General features: G+C 38.2%; 1 protein-coding gene across 4 annotated transcripts in view; it reads left to right on the top strand.

The window, feature by feature from the left end:
- PPP2R2C (protein phosphatase 2 regulatory subunit Bgamma) overlaps positions 1–19,522 on the top strand; it is a 190,115-nt gene that overhangs the window by 155,576 nt on the left and 15,017 nt on the right. For all 4 annotated transcript variants that reach the window (XM_018924773.3, XM_009099319.4, XM_050973346.1 and 1 more), the window contains 2 exons: positions 4,237–4,401; positions 16,431–16,600. In XM_018924773.3, coding sequence (XP_018780318.1) covers positions 4,237–4,401; positions 16,431–16,600 — 335 coding nt within the window. The remainder of the gene's footprint in view (positions 1–4,236; positions 4,402–16,430; positions 16,601–19,522) is intronic.

Raw genomic sequence — 19,522 nt, 5'->3', positions numbered from 1 at the left:
TCTCATTATACATGTTTTGGCATGAGCATAAAGCAGGCATGCTCATTTATATTCCAGCTGATCAAGAGGAGAATTTGATTAATATGAATTTTGGATCAAGGTGAGGGTCAACTTTGTAACCTGCAATAAAAGAAACTTTCTGGAGTGACTTCTCCCAGAGGGCAATATTTCTGTTAGATCAGTGGCCCAGAAGCAATGGAACAAATTTCCTTCTTCCTGTTATCCTCACTTTGCTATCAGCTGCACAGCAGCAGCACACAACACTGGATTAGAACTAAACATTCCATATAACTGACTAGTGTACTCAGATCACATTCCCCACACTGCATATCATTGCAGGTTGTTAATCATGCCTTTCCTTATGCTCTTTCCTTTCTCCTCTCTTAGAATTTTTCTTCTCTCCCCATCCCTCCTCCCTCAGATCTTTCCCTAAATCCTCCTTGCAGCCAGGCCCTGCCCTGCTCACTCTCCTTTGTTATACTTCTGTTCTTGAATATTTTGGGGAAGGCAACTCAGCCAAAGTTCAGGCTACATTGCCTTAGAGTAGCTTTGTTGCCTTTCCTAAAATTGCCTTTCCTGGTCTTGTAGTTCTGCTAACCCACCTGTGAGAACATCATCTCTCACCATTGGAGTTGCCGAGTGTACTCGACCTTTTGTTTCCATTTATTTATTTTATTTCCATTTGTTTTAATTTCCATTTATACCACCTTTTATTTCCATTTTGCTGTGGAGAGCATCTATAAAATCTGCTGGCATCTTCCTAGCTTTATCCTGTTCCATGGAGCCAAGCAGTGGAGGACAGTTCTGGTATGTAAGATAGCAAATAGTTAAGGGAGAAGGACCTGTTCTCTCTTTTGCAGGTGAGAAGATATTTTCCATTCCTTGTTTGAATGTTAATGAATTAAAAGTCTGCCAATGCATTCCAGCCCATCACTGGTGAGGTGCAAGTTCAACCTTCCCTTAGTGCAGGTATCTACCAGGGATAAAAATGCCTTGTTCTTGTCAAGCATGTGTGGGAGTCAAAGCAATGTGAACTTCTTTTTCATTTTCTTAGGGGAAATCTCTACCCTGTTAAGGCACAGAAGCTGACTTTTAGGACAACAGAATTCTATCTAAGCACACTGCCAATGGTGAACTGAACTCTCTGTTCTTTCTGTCTTAGATGCCTTTGGTCCTAGGTGTTTTTTGCCCTGAAAATGGAGCAGATCACATGTGGTACAGCAAGAGCCAGGTGTGACTGGTATTTCAGAGGTGAGTGCAGTGGGGCAGAAGGACAGAGCCCCACTCGAGAGCCCTCCACAAGATCTGATTGCAGGGCAAGGCAGCAGTGTAGGAGACAACTACAGATTTGTGCTATTACCATAGTTTTCTCTTTAGCAGTGGAATTTTCATTTCATCAGTTTCTGCCAGATCCCCTCTGTTTCATGCTTTTCAAGTTCACCAGAGGCCCTGTTTCTGAACAACACTGTCTGGTCCAGGTTTTTTTTAAATTTTATTCTTTTTTCCTGCCATTCAATGCTATGCTTAAAAGGAAGACAAGACACAAAGGGAAAATAGAAATGAGAAATGTCTCATGGGAGATGCTTGCCCTTACCATTTCATGCTAGTTTAAATACAGTTCCCACACATCACATGTCAAGCTGTACTTGATTGTTTTCAAATAGATGGCAAAAATCATGAGAGGAAGAAAATGTTCTTTTGTGTAACATATTCTTCTTTTGATATATTGGGTTCTGTAGCTGTCAAAACAAAGGCTGTTTTTCCATCTATTATTACAAATGCATTTGGGGTAAATCTTATCTGCAACTCTTTGGTCCCTTGGTTGTTTACTTCAATACATTGTTACTGTTTTAATTTTTCTAAATCTAGTGAAATGATGAATTTTCATTTTTGCTAGGGTCCTCAGTAGGCAAATGAGATTCTTTCTCAGTGGAGATTTAGATCATTTCTTGAAATGCAGTGTGTTTCAAGTATTTTCTGCTTTTCTTGCAGGAGGATGGAATATTTAATTTCATTACTTGGCACAGGTTTATTCATTTTACACAATGAAAGGAAATTCATCAATAGTGTCTTCAGCATCTAGAAAAATTATACTTACCATGACTGTTTCATATACTCCATTTATATTTTATATCTTTCTCATCCCTCAGCAATTATTCATCTCTCTGTTGAGAGGTAAAATTCTTCTACTGAGTATTTCTCTGAACTCCAAGAAGCAGCTCCATCCCTGAAAGCAACTGCTTTTACTTAAAGGTGTTTCTTGAGACAAATTCACCAAATACACAGAACTGAATAAAGGTTATGTTTTTCTGTTGATTTTCAGGATTATTTAGTGATGCTTTATAAAAGAGCTAAATTAATGTTTCTACATCTTAACATTCATTACATTTTTATTAATCATGATAGATTCTTGGAGATGGATGCAAATGTGATAGTACAAGTAAGTAGAACTGCAGTTAAAATACAACATTAATTCATTCCCAGTTGTTATTAAATGTCACAAGATATTAATAGTTTTGCTGATATTTTTCTTTCTAAACCACATGGGGAAAAAATAAGAAAAAAACCAAAACCACAACAGTGTGATATATGTGCAGTCATCAAGATAATTATCTCTGAATCTTTTGTACTATTTCACTGTAGTGAAATTCCAGACCTTTATTTTTGGGAAAGATCAAAGTATGGTGTGTTAAGGTTGTGATGGACTGTATCGTATTCCCACAGAAATCAATCAAAGGTCTTTGATTGGTCTTCCATTTGGGAAGTGGTCACAGTGGGAACAGAAAGATACTTACTACCATGATATATGATTTTTCTCACCATCAATAAAACAGATTTTCTCATTTATCTTACCCTCTGAGATGTTTAAATTTTGAATGTCAGCTGATTCAAATTTAATGTTCAGGGAATCCAGGCACTGAGATGATTTGTGTTTAGGGCATTGCAGTGGGAGTCAGTAGATCTGGGTTTGTTCTGCCATGCATTTCCCAAGTGATCTTATGCAAATCCTTTATTGCTTCTCGCACAAACTCATCAGTAAAGCAGGGTAATGTTACTCTTCTTGTTCGAAGGATTTGTTAACATTTGGGTACCTTATCTGCAGCAGATTGCTGAGGGCCATGTGAAAATGCACAATCTTATTTAAATGTACTGCTTTAAATATAAATATATCCATCTTTCATTTTATGCTTGTGTATCTATTGCTTTCTTCCAGCCCCCTCATGAGACTGTTACTTTCATTCTTTTTTACTTTCATTCTTTTCTCTGTAAGCAATCTTTCTCAGACTGGTCTTCTCCTCCAAACATGGGCTCAGTGGGGGTCCTGGGTTTTAAGGCAGGTAATGTGTTTGAGTAGAGATGTAAGTGTTGGAGAGGCACCACGTGAGCTACACCTCATGTGGTGTTAAAATCTAAAATCTTTGGTGATCTAGCTAACAAGTGTGTGCTTGGGAAACTAGATATCTGATGTATTTTTGTTCCAGATGATGTTCACTTAAATGATTCAGGTGTACAATTCTCAGTCACAGAAATTCATTCTGATTTTGGTAGTGGACATCATTTACATAAAAAACACAAGAATGACATTTCAGATACTACTTTGTAAACATTCAAATAGCAAACCTAATACTGTGTGTAATTTTTTTAAAGGAAATTGTATTAGAATATATTCGCCCAGAATTATTTGCATAAATACTTCTGTGTTTGCCACACATGCCTTTGAAAAAAAAAATAATAAATAAAAGCACCTTTTTTGAGAGGGTTGGGTCTTTTACCTTAATCTGCATGTATTTTTTAGCTTAAGTTGCATAATCACAAAAGCCAGTGAGCTTGATGGAGTGAGCAGATCTGAGCTGTGGCTTGTTCCCTCTCAGTCACCATTATCTGGGACAGAGCAGTAGTTTCAATAACAAGTACAGGAGATACAGCTACCCATTCTCTGTTGGCTTCAGTGAAGAATTGAAGTGACAATTCTAGGTCCCTGCAACACTGTTTCTTTGATGTCTTTGCACAGCATGGATAAATGGTGACCTGCTAATGGCATCTGCAGTAAAACCATGAAGACTGAGTTTTACTGAGTTTTGGTGTTAAGTGGGCCAGGTATGGAGATTGAAAACTGTACTACTATCAAAAAACTGAGTAGATCTTTAAAAGCATTACATGTGTGTGCATCTGCATGCTTCCTTCGAGTAAGAGTCATGGTTTACCTGCATTTTCCTTGATGAAACTTCCATTCAGACATTGTAGATATAAAGCCAGCCAATATGGAGGACCTGACAGAAGTGATTACAGCCTCTGAGTTCCATCCCCACCACTGCAACCTCTTTGTCTACAGCAGCAGCAAAGGATCCCTGAGACTCTGCGACATGAGGGCATCGGCCCTCTGTGACAAACATTCCAAGCGTAAGTCCTTGCTCCATCGAGCCCCAGATGTCATTAAAGTCTTACTGTTCACACACAGCTTGTAGATGGGTGCATACCCCAGTGTATCAGTTTCTCACTTGCAGGCAAAAGAAAAAGAAAACAGCAAAAAGAATAATTTTTTTCACCTGTGAAAGTATTAGCGATGAACTTGGTAAGAGTCCTGTCTGTGACTGGTTGCCCTTACAGTTCTTATTGCAGGGATCAGTGAAGAACCCACAACTCTCATGAAATAAAGAGGATTCTTAGCAAATCAAAGAGGTTGAGGGAGTGTTTCAGTAGATGAGCATACTGGTTTGAATACACAACTACTGTTCTCAATGCTAGAGCAAGTAAATTTTGATTGTCGGATTGCCTTCAAATTTTGAATCCATTTTCTGAATTAGGAAATCTCAGTATCCTTCCTAAAAATGTAATCCCACATTTCCTAGATGTATTTTTTCAACATTATGTCTGAACAAACTCAGAGGAAATGCAGTAAGTAATCAGGATGGGGTAGGGGAGGGAGGAAGGAGGGGAAGAAAAAAAATTGTGTTGGTATAGAAGTTATCATCCATCCTACATGATTTTATGTAGCCTGTGAAATTTTTAGATAAACCACCAAGTCATGATAGTTCATATCTGAAATGTACATAAAAAAAAGGAAGTAAAATTTTAAAGTATGTGACTATCTTTGTTCTCAAAGTAAAAGTTGAAGAAATGTGCTTCTTTATATTGTCTTACTACCAGCTCTTTGTGGTCTAGAGAAGACAGACTGTGGTTCTTCCCACCAGTAATCTGGCAAGCCTGGGCACTTTGCCTTGTGCAAACCCCCTGTTTGTTCCTGATCTCCTGAGACTGACAAAGCCCAGACAAAAGATTCATGTGGGTGGTTACTGAGAGGCTGAGAACCTCATGAGTGAACTCTGGTGGCTCTGCTTTAGTCACCTTCAGGACGAGGACTCTTCCAGGACCCCTCCATCTCACAGAATTAGGTCATCAGTGTCTTTTGCCATGCTGAAACATTGGAAGGAAATTCAGGAGAAATTCTTTTAGTACCAGAGCACATAAGAGGTTTTACACCATTCAGTGCCTACTTGAACCTGTTTGAGATAGGCTGATCTTAGTAGGGGCAAGAGGGGAGAAAAAGTATGGAAAGATTTGAATGAGACATAGGTGGTGCACAGATTTCATATGCTGGTTTAAAACTGAAGTGAATTTAGTAAAAGGCCTATGACTAGTCCTTTTGAGTGCAAGGAGAAATGCACATGCTCAGAACCTCTCAGGATGTGGTGTCCAATTATAAAAAATAACCTTCAAGGGCAATTTCCCAAGCAGAGAAGTGCTTTACCTTTGTTAGCTGTATCTCCTTGTACTTGTAGGGGGAATTCAATACCATGAAGTGAAATGTAAGCATGACACAGTCTGACACAATGCTGTGAGTTATCCTGTCCCACTTAATTGTTTTGTTCTATAATACTTCCATTTCTTCCTGCTAATAAGGCCTCCATGGCCCTGTAACTCAATGCTAAATGCCAATCAGAACTTATTACAGCCACAATACAGCAATGCTGGATGAAAGAAGGCATTTTATGCCAGAAGGGAGTGCAAGGTCTAATGGTCATTGATTAAACCCCATTTTCCAGATCTATGAGTTAGAAAATAGCCATTTAATGTAGCATTGCTGCAGTGAAGTCAAGTCAAGCTCATTGAGAATCTGGGTGTGTACAGTACAAAATTGATACAGCAATGGTAGAACTTCCAAAGTGTTAAAAGGAGGAGGCCCATGTACTGCTGTTGGAGTGGTGTCAGTATAGCTCTCAGAGACAAGCAAAGTGAATTATATACAGCCCATAGCAGCCTAAAAGGATATATCAAAACCAGCCTGCAAAATCAAGTTATTTGCATGATTGTCTCTCTGGCACCTTGACTGTGCATCTGATTCCTCTTTGCAGTTGCTAAATTTACAACTGGTGCATATGCAGGATCAGTACCCTGCTCTCCTAGCTTGCCTTGTCTTTCAGTCTTTCCCCATAACTTTCAGTCTTTCCCCACTTTTCAAGCAAACCACCACAACTGGAGTCTCAGTAATCCCTCATGTTGTGCCATACATCCCTGCTTTCTCAGCACAGAATAGTAGTGCAGTGCTTATTTCAGATGCTGTATCACTGTGAGCTGTATTTCAGATGCTGTTCCAAGATTGTAATGGATGTACCTATTCATAGGGATAAAAGATGCAATGTAACCCTTAACAAAACCACCTGGATAATGAGCATATGTTGTGAACTTTTTCATTTACTCCTTTTCCCCTTATTTATTCGAATCTCTGTAGCTCTCACAAAGTTCATTGCAGCCCTTGGGGAAAGAGCCCTTCCATTTGTACAGGTTTAGAGAGTGCCATGAATAATTACTGTGCCATACTTTAAGAATAAATTACATATTAATGTCTGTAGTATAAGTCAACCATCACAGGATGTTAATAAATTATAATGTTGTGAAGATTTCTGGTTTTCTAAGCTTAGTGGCAGAATCTCTCTTTTCAGCATTAGTGACAGCAGCACTACAAGGTTTCCATTATAAATCCTCATGGCTTTGACATAGATGAGACTACTTCCATATGTACTCATCCTTGATGCCTATGCTGAGATTTAATAGCAAGCTGCCAATTTTTGTGAGGAGCTGTAATGGGTGGATATCTGTCCCTTAGAAAAATTATCTCAGACCACCAAATCTATTTATAAGGGAGTGAAAAAAATATCAGGTCAGTAGCTGAATTTTAAATGGTCATTGAGATTCTGATAAGGTGTGGTAAAATGTGTTGTGTGTCTAATAGACTACCTGAAACTGCTTCTTCTAACAGCTCTGTAACAGATTGTGCAGTGCTGAGTGAGGATCACAAGAAAATCCTTTGTAGTTATTACAAATGTGTATCAGGGAAAGACCACTCTGTAACCCCAGAGCAGGTGCATACATAATGCTGTTCCCTGCTATTATCAGACTTTTCAAGTAGTGGGAGAGGGTGCCATCAAAAAATGTTCTGGAGAGGAGGTGCCAGAGATGAGCATCCCTGCTTCTTTAGAGTATTAGAGGAGTGGGACTCAGGAAGGTGTTCTTGCAGTCCACAGTGTTACAGGTAAAGATTAAAATTATGAAAGTCAGACTCAAGTAGCAGCATATAGGGAATTAATTTAAATAATATGGAACCTTTCACCTAAATAGTGTACTTGCCAAAGCACCCAAAGATTGCCTTTGAGATGTCATCAGGCAACATGCATGGCAGTGTAGTGTAGAAAAAAGGCAGTATATGGAAATCTGTGTCAGCAGCAAAAATATTGTTAGAGCAGTCAGCTGGGAACACTGAAGAAATAAAAGATTTAACCCCCGCCTTAAATTCCAAAAATTTTTATGCAAAAGGTTTAGGTGTCAAGGAAGACAAGCATAGGGATACTGTTGCAGTAAGATCATCAACATGACTAAAAATATACTTACAGCAGCATTTGTTCAATTAACAAATAGTTGCTAATTTGGTTTTTAATTTTTTATTGCTAATATTATGTTCAGAGATCCTCATAAATGTTCATGGAGTTAATATCATTCTTCCAAACAGCTGGTAGGATAGATGGGTACATTTGGCTGTATCAACAAATCATGCAATAAAGCAGTCAGCTAAAGAAAACTGAGCATGTGAAGTTAGAAAAAAAATAAAGTGCTTTTTCAGTAGTTCATCAGAATTATTAAAACTATCATTAAATGGTAAATATGAACTGTATAGTTATGTCATATGGAAATTTAAGTCACTCAAGAGTATAACTCCTATTGATATTTCATGTAATAGCCTTAACATCTTAAAGTCAATGCATACTTCAGTAGTAATTTATTTAAATTCTATATGTTGCTTTAAGGGTTTTTTACTATTCATTTCTTAATATGTATTTGTAGACTAAAACCCTGTTTCTAATTATCCATTACCCATGTGCAAAGTTTACAGCAAAATACTTCAAGGAAAGAGGAGCTGCAATTTCAAGTTTATTGCTCTGTGTGTTACAGTGATCTTAAAAACAGAAATTTTTGGATTGTATAGCATTAGCCTCTGTCACCATGGGTTGGTGCTTTCTGTCCTCCAGACTTCTCAAGCTCTGTCCCCTGGGTCAGAGCAGGACCCATTCAGAGCCCTCCTCCCTTTGGGCACAGGAGGGTTTGTAGGTGGCAGGCAATGCCATCTTCCCTGAGCAGAGCAAAGCCTCTAGCTGGTGCATCCCAACCCCATGGGCTGGACAAGCAGGATCTTAAAAGTGTCACATGGTTTCCAGAGCAGTGCAGAGTGAATTCTAGGTTTGGTTTCTGACTCAGAGATGCCACCCAACGATGAAGAGGGTGGTTTTTCCATTGTGAGTCCTTTTCCACATTTTTATTTGAAATCCAGGCCTGAAAGAAGTGCCAGCCTTTCCCAAGGATAAATGCCACTGTCCTGTCAGTCAAGATGTAACTCAGTTGGGTTATCTGCTGGGCTTTTTTTGAGATTACCTTTGATTTTAAAGAATTCAGAATCATGGAAGCAGCCAAGACACAAATCAAGGATAATCTACTTAAACATGTTGAATTTTTAAATTAAATTAGTTATATTTACCAGTTGTTTAAAGCAGGTTGGAATTTCAGAGACAAAACACCTTTCAGACCTCTGACTGAGTATGGATTATCTCTCATTTGCAACAGAGAACAACCAGATGCACAAAAAAGCCTGTGACAGACTATCCCTGCTGGATTTGCTAATTAATATTGACCTTTCCAAATGAATGATGCTTATTGTCTGGCTGAAAAAGAAACAACTTGTTTTTCTTCTGTGTGAGTTTTACATCTAAAATACGTTTTTTATTTCTGCATCTGGTCTCATGTCAGGTCTCATGTCATCTGAGAGAGAGACAGTCATTACTCTCCCTTTGTGCATAGAGAGGGCCCTGTCAAAATGATGTCCACTTCAGGCAAAATCTGCAAGTTTTCATGTGACAGGAGTGAAACTTATCTGAGCTTCTGAAATGATTTGACCCCATGCTTGATGAAGGCTTGTTCTCCTTATCCTAATTCTGGATTTATTTTTAAGCATGTGTTACAAAGGCAGATATGCATTGCTGATTTTATATCCCCAATGAAAAAATGTGCCCATATCCTGATAATATTGTAATTATGACTGTCACTAAAGGTCTGTTACTACAATTTCATGCATTGTAAACTAGACCCTGGAATGGATCCTTCCTTGTACAGGAATCCCACTGAAATTTAGTAACAGATTGCCTTTAGCATGGGCTCCAAAGCTTCCATTCTGCTCAGTGTGGATGAATGTATAAAGACATTTAAATAAAGACATTTAAAACATGGCTAATGAAAATTCAAAAATGTTTCTACAGAAATGCAATTATGTCCATATATTGTTTCTTCCAGTTGTGCAAGAGATCTTAAAATTAAATCTGAGGAAGAAAAAACCTAATTTATATACTTCCAGCTATCAAATAGTAGGAGGAAAGAGAAAAGCCTGAAGCAATGGTAAATGATTTATGATTGAAGAGGTGTTTCATTAACCCCATCTCCCCCAACCACACAGAGATAAAGCAAATAATTGCTGGAAGATTGATTTAATTATTCAGTCTATTAAAATTCCTGTCTTGTTTGCTTAATTTTTTTAATAGCAGTAAATACTGCTTTTTAATGTCTCATGAAACCAGCTTTCAAGATCTTATTTCACTGGAGGAAAAAAAAAGCCCCACTTATCACTAATCTTATATATCAAGATCAGAAGGACTTACAGTAGTTTTATGTCCCATTAACTCCTTGGGATTGCTCACAACACGTGGCATTAAGCATGCACATAAGTCTTTGTGAGACCCAGCTTTAAAGAGGCTTGATCTTCTAGATTGGCTCTGTGTGTTTTCAATTCCTGTTCGCTCTTTAGCACCATTTCTCTTTATTAACAAACTCACTGGCAAAGTTATATTAATCTGAGCAACTCTGTAGTGAAGCTCCCACCCACTGATCTTTAGCTATTGATCTGGCTTTGCCTTTCAGCACTAATGCACCCTCCCTTGTGGTTTGTGACAAGCTGCAGCAACTCAGTGCAGATGGTAAAACAGATTCTTAAATATTGATTTGAGGCTCCACTTTTAAAAGCCATGCACTCTAGATGTATTGATGAGAAGCCTGGCTTTAATACTGGGTCATTGGATAAAGGAATGCTATATGGGAGGTGAAATTTCAGACTCGTGGTGTGGAGGTAGGGTCAGAAATTTGCTTTGAGTAAAAGGAGGAAAATGAGATGTGTATGTGACCAGGGCACAAAGAGATGCCCTCTGAATTATACAAAAACGAGTAAAAAATTGAAATATAAAATAGTACTTCTTTTTAGTTTAAAGCAGGATAAACAGCTACAGGCTATGGTAATGTAAAATGCTAAACAAATGTGTCTCAAAAATAATTGTGTTTTAGATTGCTTATGAAAGCAGATTTAAAAACTCCCTCTCATGTATAACCGTATTAATCAGTGTAGACCAAGAAGGCAAGGTTGTCACATTAGCAGAATATTCTATTATTGAAAAAGAATTTCCAAGGGAGATGAATGTATGAGTGGATTTGCTTAATACAAAACAATAAAACATTCAGAGATAGTGAAAGATAGAGTAAATAATACTGGTAAATCAAATTATTATTATTATGAATAATGAAGCTAAAAGGTATAAAGAGACCATGAATTTCAATGGGAGCTTGCAGTTGGCCTTGATTCACATAGAATGAGCTCAGGTACTCTTTTGCATTAAATTCTATAATAGATTTTAAACAGCTCATAAAAAGGACCATACCTGGGCAGACCAGAGGTCCTTCTAGCCCAGTTCTGGCTCTGATATTGGCAGTAGCAACATCAACAGAAAATGTAAGAACAGACCAAGTATAATCTTCATCCTCTGCAATTTGCAGCTGGAAACTTGAGGTTCAGGGACCTTAGTGGAAGTGAATTTAATACATTCAGCAATACTGAAATAGATGTTTGGGGTTTTTCCTTTCCTTGAAGTTGTCAGTTACTCTTGAAGCTGTGTGTATTTTTTACCATTTGCAATATCTTTCAGGAAAGTCTTTAGTAGCTTAACTAGGTATAGTATGAAAGACCAACTTCTCTCTGCTTACCCTGTCCTGGTGTCATGTGGTGACCCCGACTTGAGGATTGGAAGAGACAGTGTACAAAGTGAACTGCCAGTCCCTGTTCATCCTTTCCATGCCACTCTTAATTACCACCCCCTCAGCCTTTCCTAGGTTGGGAGACCCCAGTCTATTTAGCCTTTCCTTGCATGGAAGTCATTTGGTACTTCTGGTCATTTTTATTGCCCATTTTTATGTCTTGAGATCTCTGCCATATTAGAGATAAGCCCAGAACTATGCTTAGCTAAAGATGTGGCATTTGCTGAATTAAACAGCACCAAAAAAAAAAAAAAAAAAAACCAAAAAAACCCACAAAAACAAAACAAAAAACAAAAAAAAACCCAAACAAACAAAAAAATTCCAACTTTCTGTGTTGAACATTAGTAACAAGTGTCATATACTTAAAAAAAGAAAGAATATTAGTATTTTCATAGAAGCTCAAATGAAATTTAGGGCAGATTTTTATGCTAAATGATGAAATATGTGATAGAGCAAATCACAGCTGACCTGGGAATAGAGCTAATTTGACATTTAAAATAATAAAGTTAAATAATTTGTCATTTTGGTTAAAATTTTTTATTTATCATTTATTAAGAAAGCATATTGGTACTTTATTCTTTTCTTCCTGAGACTAGTCATGATCAGTGAAATCCCATACATTTCAAAGTACTGTTTTCCAATATGTTCTAATCAGGGATTGCAGCCATTTTCATTTGGTATCTGGAATTAAATAGGGATTTAGTTCAAATGATAAAGTATTTGGCCTGGGACTGAGCCCATTTTGTGTGTTTATGAAATTAAAGCCCAGTGAGGGATTACCTGATCCACCACTGGCATTTCTATGTCCAGTGGAAATTCACCTGTTGTTTGTGTACCAGTATAACCCAGAGGTTTATCTGTAATAAGTTCTTGATTTAGTCTAGCTGCAGAATGTTTACTTGCTTATATAATAAAAATGAAAAAATTGTTTTTCCTGTCATGTTCCACCAAGTAACAAGTGCTATAAAATCAGAAACTTCCAGAACGAAATACAAACTATAAAAAGTTTCCTCTTAAAAAAAATAAAAACTTTACTAAGTTATTGTTTGTTTGTAAGCAGAAAGAAAACAGTGGGTTTTTTTCTGCTTGAGAGAATGAGCCTTTAAAGCTGTTTATAATTTTATCCTATGACTGATGGAATTTCTTACAAAATCCGTGGAGCAGATTTCTGTTCATTTTCAAGTTTTCTTTCTTGTGATAATTTCAGGAGGAATACAGAATTTTCTGTACTATGTCAGATTGTGACACTGCACCCACCATATAAAACAATTTTAGCATTATTTTTAATATTTCTTAAAGTTCACATATGCCAGAATTTACACCCTGCAACGATTAAAGCTCTGCCCAGCTGCTTGTTTAGAGCTGAACTTGAAAACTACTTTGGGTTAGATTTTGTTTTTCTTTATTGGAGGTATCTTTCCCAATAAATAGCAGATTCAGGTGTGTGAAATCAGGCCCATATTAATGGGAAGTTGAGGTGGCAGCACCTGTGACCCCAGAGTGCAGATGAGAGCCTATTAGTGCACCACATTTCTTCTGGCTACTGCCTGAGGCTCCTGCTTTTTTTTTTTCTTCCTGACGAGTGTCTGGGAGGGAAGCTGGGAAATGGACCTTTCCAGCTACCCACCTACTCCTGCTGTTCCTGGCCATTTTATTTATTTAACTTTGGATATCTCCATATTAGAGATGCCTTTCCTATCCACTGGAAAAGGAAAGTCTCCATTCTGCATTTGATCAGAGAAATTCACAAGGAAACGAGAATATTTTTTCTGAGGGATAAGAGTTTGTTTTTCAGCAGATGGTATTTCCTTTTAAGAAAGAAGAAGCATATTTTTATGCTATAGCTTTTCTTCAGGATTCAGGAAAACAGCACTCTGGCAAGTATCCTTCAATGAACCCATCCTTCTCTGCAAAATCTGGACTTCTATAAGACGCTACTGTGGCTTTTAACTTGTGAGCTGTGCAGAAAGGAATGGAGCATTTTCATTTCCTTAAGCAGACTTCCCAGTTTATCCATGTGACTGCTGGTGGCATAAGGGGCAGGAACAGTGTCTTCCTGGCAGGCTCCTCTTGAAACACTGGCTGTACTCAGAGATGTTCTTTGCTTTCCTCTGTAATCCCATGATATTTCTCCATACCAGAGTCCTGTCACATTTAAGTCTGAGCAAGTGTCACGTGAGAACTCAGCACATCACATCATTTGTGATTCCTGTGTTCATTAGGTAGCTGGAGAGATAACTTTGTGTCTTTCATGTAATTAGCACTGTGACCATTACCAAGAACAAGAGAACTGAAAGTTAAATGCCCTTTTTTATGGCAGGTTTTTGTTATTACTAAATTAATGATGAAATTAATTAAAGAATATGGTAGAATCTACAATCAAATGTCAGTAAAGTTCAGATCTAACAAGATCTAGATACAGAGAAGTAAGCTAGTTTGAAATCTCATGTTTCAGGTGCTGATTGCTCCTGGGCACAAGAGCAGCCTCCAAAAGATAAGTCTTAACAGTAATAAACAGAAAATACGTTTAGGAAACCATGGGCTAAGCCCATGGCTTTTTCCTATCAGCTTGGAGGGGTCAGGGCTGAATTTGAATTGCTTGTCTGAACTGAGGTCTGAGTCACAAGGCTATCACATCACTGCTGTTCTGTCTCCAATTACTCCCCTTGTTTTAGGCAAACTGAAGGGAGATTGTGCTTTTTTTGCAATGTGTGCATAACCTTATGTTGATGCTAAACCAGAAATAGCCAAGCCCCAAGAACACTCTCTCACCTTCATTTCCTGAGATTCATTTCCTAAAGCCTTGCTCTGGTTGCTCAGGCAGATGCTGGTAGTTGCTAAGCTTTCTCTTCTTTTCACTGGGAGCTGCTCCTCAATTTCCTGTCACAATTTTCCTGTGTTGGTTATGCTGACTAGAGGAACTCTCTCCAAAGAATTGCTGCTGCTAAAATTTCTGCTGCTGTCTTTCTTTCTGTAGTGATAGGAGACTTTCATGCCTTTGTTAGTTCCACAGTTAATTAATCTAAGTCTTTCTAATACTTAATACAGTAAGAATAGAAAAGCAATAAATGGGGCAGATAAAGAATGAAATGGTTTAATCTCATTAATTAACAAAATGCAGAACATTCAGGTACAAATATCACTCCTAATCACTGGGAGTTGGATGAGCCACATAGAGCCAAGAAAATATATCTAAGCTATAAATGAAGGTGTAGCTCAGTTAGAGTGGGTTTTGGTTTTTTCTTTCCTGGTTTTAATAGCAGCTTCACATCATAATTAGGAGGATGAAATTCCTGCCAACAGAGTTTGTAGTTTGGACAGATTAAAGGGAAGAGGTATGAGAAATGATAATTGCTTTGTGCTCATCAGACTTCTCTTGAAAATCTGACAGGATAATTACAAAATACCTGCTTTGCAGAATGTCTAGGCAAAATTTTAAAGAGCTATTTAAAGTTGTTCATTTACAGTCTATCTGAAAAGTTTCTTACTCTTTTTGAAGTAGTTCATTGCCATTCAGATGTGTGGTGCATGTTTAAATATAGACATTATTCTCATGTGCCTGCCTGGCTGCATTCCACTGCCCACCCCCAAAGAAAATTGCCCATAATTTTTTGCATTACCCCACATACTTCACCCACGTGCTCACCCTTAACTTTCAGCAGAACATTATTTCACCTAATGGAAACTAACCTTGTTGCTTCCAACAGTCTGAATCATAGTCATGGATAAAATAATTGAGAGAGAAATGTTCCAGTGGAGTGCACAAAAAAACTTCATTTTGAATGACAGTAAAAAGTTTTTCTGCTTTCAGCATGCTTTCGTGTTTCATCACATGGCTTTTCTTCCCCTGCTTTTGAAACTTAAAAATGAAGTTCACTAAATTGTCAATTTTCAAAGAATATCCTAGGCATAGGTCCCAAAACCCTATGATCTTGTGACTTAAAAGACCCTGAAAGCCCAACTTTCTGCTGAAGCTCACCATAGAGGTCAGCTGGATCATGGGGCCACAGGTACCTGCAGAAAGACAATTGCTCTGGGCACCCCTGGGGTAGGGGTAGAGTCATCCACTATCATTGTGTACAGCTGAACAGGAGCTGGATTTTCACATGTGAACATCGTGTAAGCAATATTTCATGACCTGCTGCCTTGTCAGATCACACTGAGCTGCTGACCATCACACTCAGGGAGTTCAGTGCTTTCCAGAACTGTCAACAATTGCACATCAACTATGTTGTTCATGCATCCACATGGTAAAATCCTGTCTGTTTTATGCTCACCTCTCAAGAGGAGGTAATTGAAATTTGCAGTTGATTTTTAAAATTCTTGTCCTTAGTCATGGATGCCTTCAGACATGACCAGTGCAGCCAGGGCAGCTGGATCTGGCAAGCAGGGCAGGCTTTGAGCAGCCACCTCTCCCAGGGATGCCAGGACTGTTGTCACACCACATGTACAGACCTCTCACCTGGATTTTGGTTATGTTGGGAAATGGGATATGCAGACCCCAGAAAGGATGAAGGCATTAAATGCCTTGCTATAGGTATCTGTAATCAACTGTGTATTTGCATAATTTCCCAAAGTCATGCTTTGAGTCCATAGCTATAACATTAATTATTGTAATGTTTAAAGCTTACAGTTTGTATTTTTATATAAAGTTTAAAGAATAAATTAAGTGCTGGATATACAATTAATTCTATATCATGTTCCTTGGTAGATTGAATTACATGTTTCACAAGAAATGCACACTTCAAATTTTACAACAGAGCATTTTTTATACAATTCTGATTTCTGTCTCTTGCTTCTTTTTCTTTGAACAGTTTATGAAGAACCAGAAGACCCCAGTAACAGATCATTTTTTTCAGAAATTATCTCTTCAGTGTCAGATGTCAAATTCAGTCACAGTGGTAGATACATGCTTACAAGAGATTACCTCACTGTCAAGGTTTGGGATCTGAACATGGAAACAAAGCCTGTAGAAACGTACCAGGTAGGAATCTCCTGCTCTTAAAATGCAACACTGTAAAAGGATCTCAGTGTTCAAAAAGTCGTCTTGTAAACTTCTCATAACCTTATCTGAGAAGCAGCAAGCTAAGAGGATTAATCAAGGTGGTTAAAACCCTCACAGTGGCATCCTTATAGCAGGAAAAGGGCAATTGCAGCATTAGTAAGGAAGTGTAAAGCCTGGGGAGTCAAGGTAGCACTCCTGTGGATTGGGCTCTTGAAAGAAACATTCTAACAAGAGAAATCATCTCTTCACTTTGGCATCTGCTTTCAAATGATGTATTTCACCACTAGCATTTAAAATGAACCGAGGAAGAGATTTTCTGTGTTGCTTAGCACTCTGCTCCTAGTGGGACTGCTGAAAGTTTACACCTCTGTCATTTCAGAACTACTTTTTACAACTTGATCTGTGTGTTTCTCCCTTGTGCCTCGCTCTAGAAGTGCTCCCTGTTAAACCCTGGCATCACCACTGATACAGCAGCTCACAAATGCCAGACAGACACATCTGGTTGCCTGAATTCATTGAGATATTATCCAGACAAAATGCCAGTGGCTCCAGCCAGAGCTAAGTTTGTACTCTGACATCTGTTATGTTGGCAATAGAGGGCTGAGCTTTCATTTTTTGACTCTGGCTTGAAGAAGGAAAATATGTCTGTGACACAGAAACTGCTTGCTATGAAAATGCAGTCAGAAAATAACTTGTTAAGTTACCTAAAAAAATGTATGCAAAGTAGGAAAAATGCCATCCATCCAGCTTGTGCTGCTTACTGAGAGACAATCCTGTGACAGTGCTGAATAAGTCCCTTGTTTTCTGTGTCTAAATAATAGCAGGTGGGATACAGTAGCTCACAGTAATTATAATTAAGACTGGTTTTTAAAAATCATGATGAGAATTTGGTAGCATTTCTTGCCAAAACAAACAAAATTTTCCAGTATTTTTTAGCTAGCATTTAGTAGACAGAGTGGGCCCCAGTGTTTTTCAATGCATCCATTACATTTTGGTGGATGGTGTTCACTGCTCAGTATGTTAATATTGGAAAGTCTGAGCCTGTTTACCTTCAAGTCTACAGAACTGGGTTTTCTCTTAAAATGGCAGTGCTTTCAATGCTGAATGTGTTAGAAATGTTGATATGCTGTGAAAGTGGAGGGTAAGGGTGAGACTATGTTTTATATTATAGAATAGAATCTCAGTTTTGGGGAGCTTAGGTAACATATTACTTTATACCTATGCTAATTTAGTAGGCAGCCTTGTCCCTGGGGAGGAATAGCTGGTCAAGCCAACCTGTTTGTCTTGATTTTGACACCTGCTTTTATTTCCTCATGTAGGCAGCTGTGAAACAAGCTGGTTACTTTTAAATCAGTCTGGCACCCAACAGGAGGGCCAATTAAAAAGTTATATTTCTTCATGCTGAGATGGGGAAAAATGAGTACTGATAATTGCAGTCAGAACTTCCTAGGGAAAAATACCCAAGACCCACAAAAACAAAACCCCTGATACAATATAAAAAAAATATAGCAAAATATAACAGTCTTCTTAAATGTTTGGATTGCCTTTCACTTTCAAATATTTATTCTTGTATACAAGAATATACAGATGTGTTGCTGGGCATTGCAGTAAGGTAAAGGAGAATCTGGAACTAGGGGCCTTGGGAAGCCAATATCAGAGGATTCCATAGGATCCATGTGATCCAAATGCTTTGAGAACCTTTCACATTTTTAAGCTGCAGAGAGTAGAGAATTCTGTCCTAAAAAAAAGTGGTTTAAATTAGTCTCTTAAATAATTTGTCTTTGGGCTATCTCTCTCTTTCAAACCTAAATCTCATACATAAACTTGGCAATTTCTCAAAAGGTTATTTGGGGTAGATCACTGTAAGGCAACAAATAAACCTAACGTTTTCAGTTATGTATCCACATAATTATGATGACAATGCATCATAAAAAGCTTAAAAGGTGTTCATTAAAAGATTGATTTTCTCATTTCATCCACTGCATGGTAGGATATTGCCTAGCTGCAATAGTGAGGGTCACAACAGGAGATTTCACACAGAGTTGTAATAAAGAGCAGGGTCCATAACTGTACTGCTTCATTATTAGCTTCCATTTTTAATATTAAAAACCTGACATGCAAAAATGAATTCCTCATACAGGTTCTTTTTTATATCAGTGCTGTGGCTCAAACAATGCTATTGCATAGAGCAGCTGCTGCTGCAACCCTGCTGAACACATTATCCACTGCCAGTGTTTCAACATGATTTTCTCCTGTTTGTTTCACACAAAAGGAAAAGGGGCAGGGTATGGTCACTGGACAGCACTAAAAGAGCAGTGCAGTGGACTGGCCAGAGCTTGAGTGTTACAAGGCAGCCCTGCCTAACAGGTTACTCTTGTGATGCTGCCAGGTGAATTACCTCAGCAGAAGCCTTAGGAGCAGCAAGGTGAGCACATTCAGAGCTGGAAATAGCTTGATCCTCTTTAGCCAGGGTCTGTAGCATAGAGATTTGGACCAATATGTCACCTGCCAGTGAAATTCCTGCTTGAGTGTATTCAGTCCCAATAAAACAGGTCCCTGTGTAGCTGTGTTGCTGGTAATTCTAGTCCAGAGCACAGAATTGCTTGATAATTCCATGAGGGCCAGATATTGCAGTGAAGAAAAGGTCCTTGGTAATTAGTGAGGAATGAGTTGGTTTGCTTTCAAGTACTAATGATATGTGGTAAGAACAAGGTGTAACAGACAAGGCAAATCTGATCTTACCCTCAGTTGGTACAAGCAGATGAATATGCAAATAGTGAAAACTGAGCATTCCTTACAATTAGTTTTTCAGTCTCTCTGAGGGTCTGAATGTGCTCAAATGTGGAACTCAGAAGGTCCACATAAAGAACAAGGTGGTTGTCCAAGGCAGTAGGGTGAGTC

The sequence above is a fragment of the Serinus canaria genome, chromosome 4 (assembly GCF_022539315.1).
Source record: "Serinus canaria isolate serCan28SL12 chromosome 4, serCan2020, whole genome shotgun sequence".
Classification (NCBI taxonomy): Eukaryota; Metazoa; Chordata; class Aves; order Passeriformes; family Fringillidae; genus Serinus; species Serinus canaria.
Note: the sequence above shows the minus strand (reverse complement) of the source record. Positions and strands in the feature narration are given on the sequence as shown.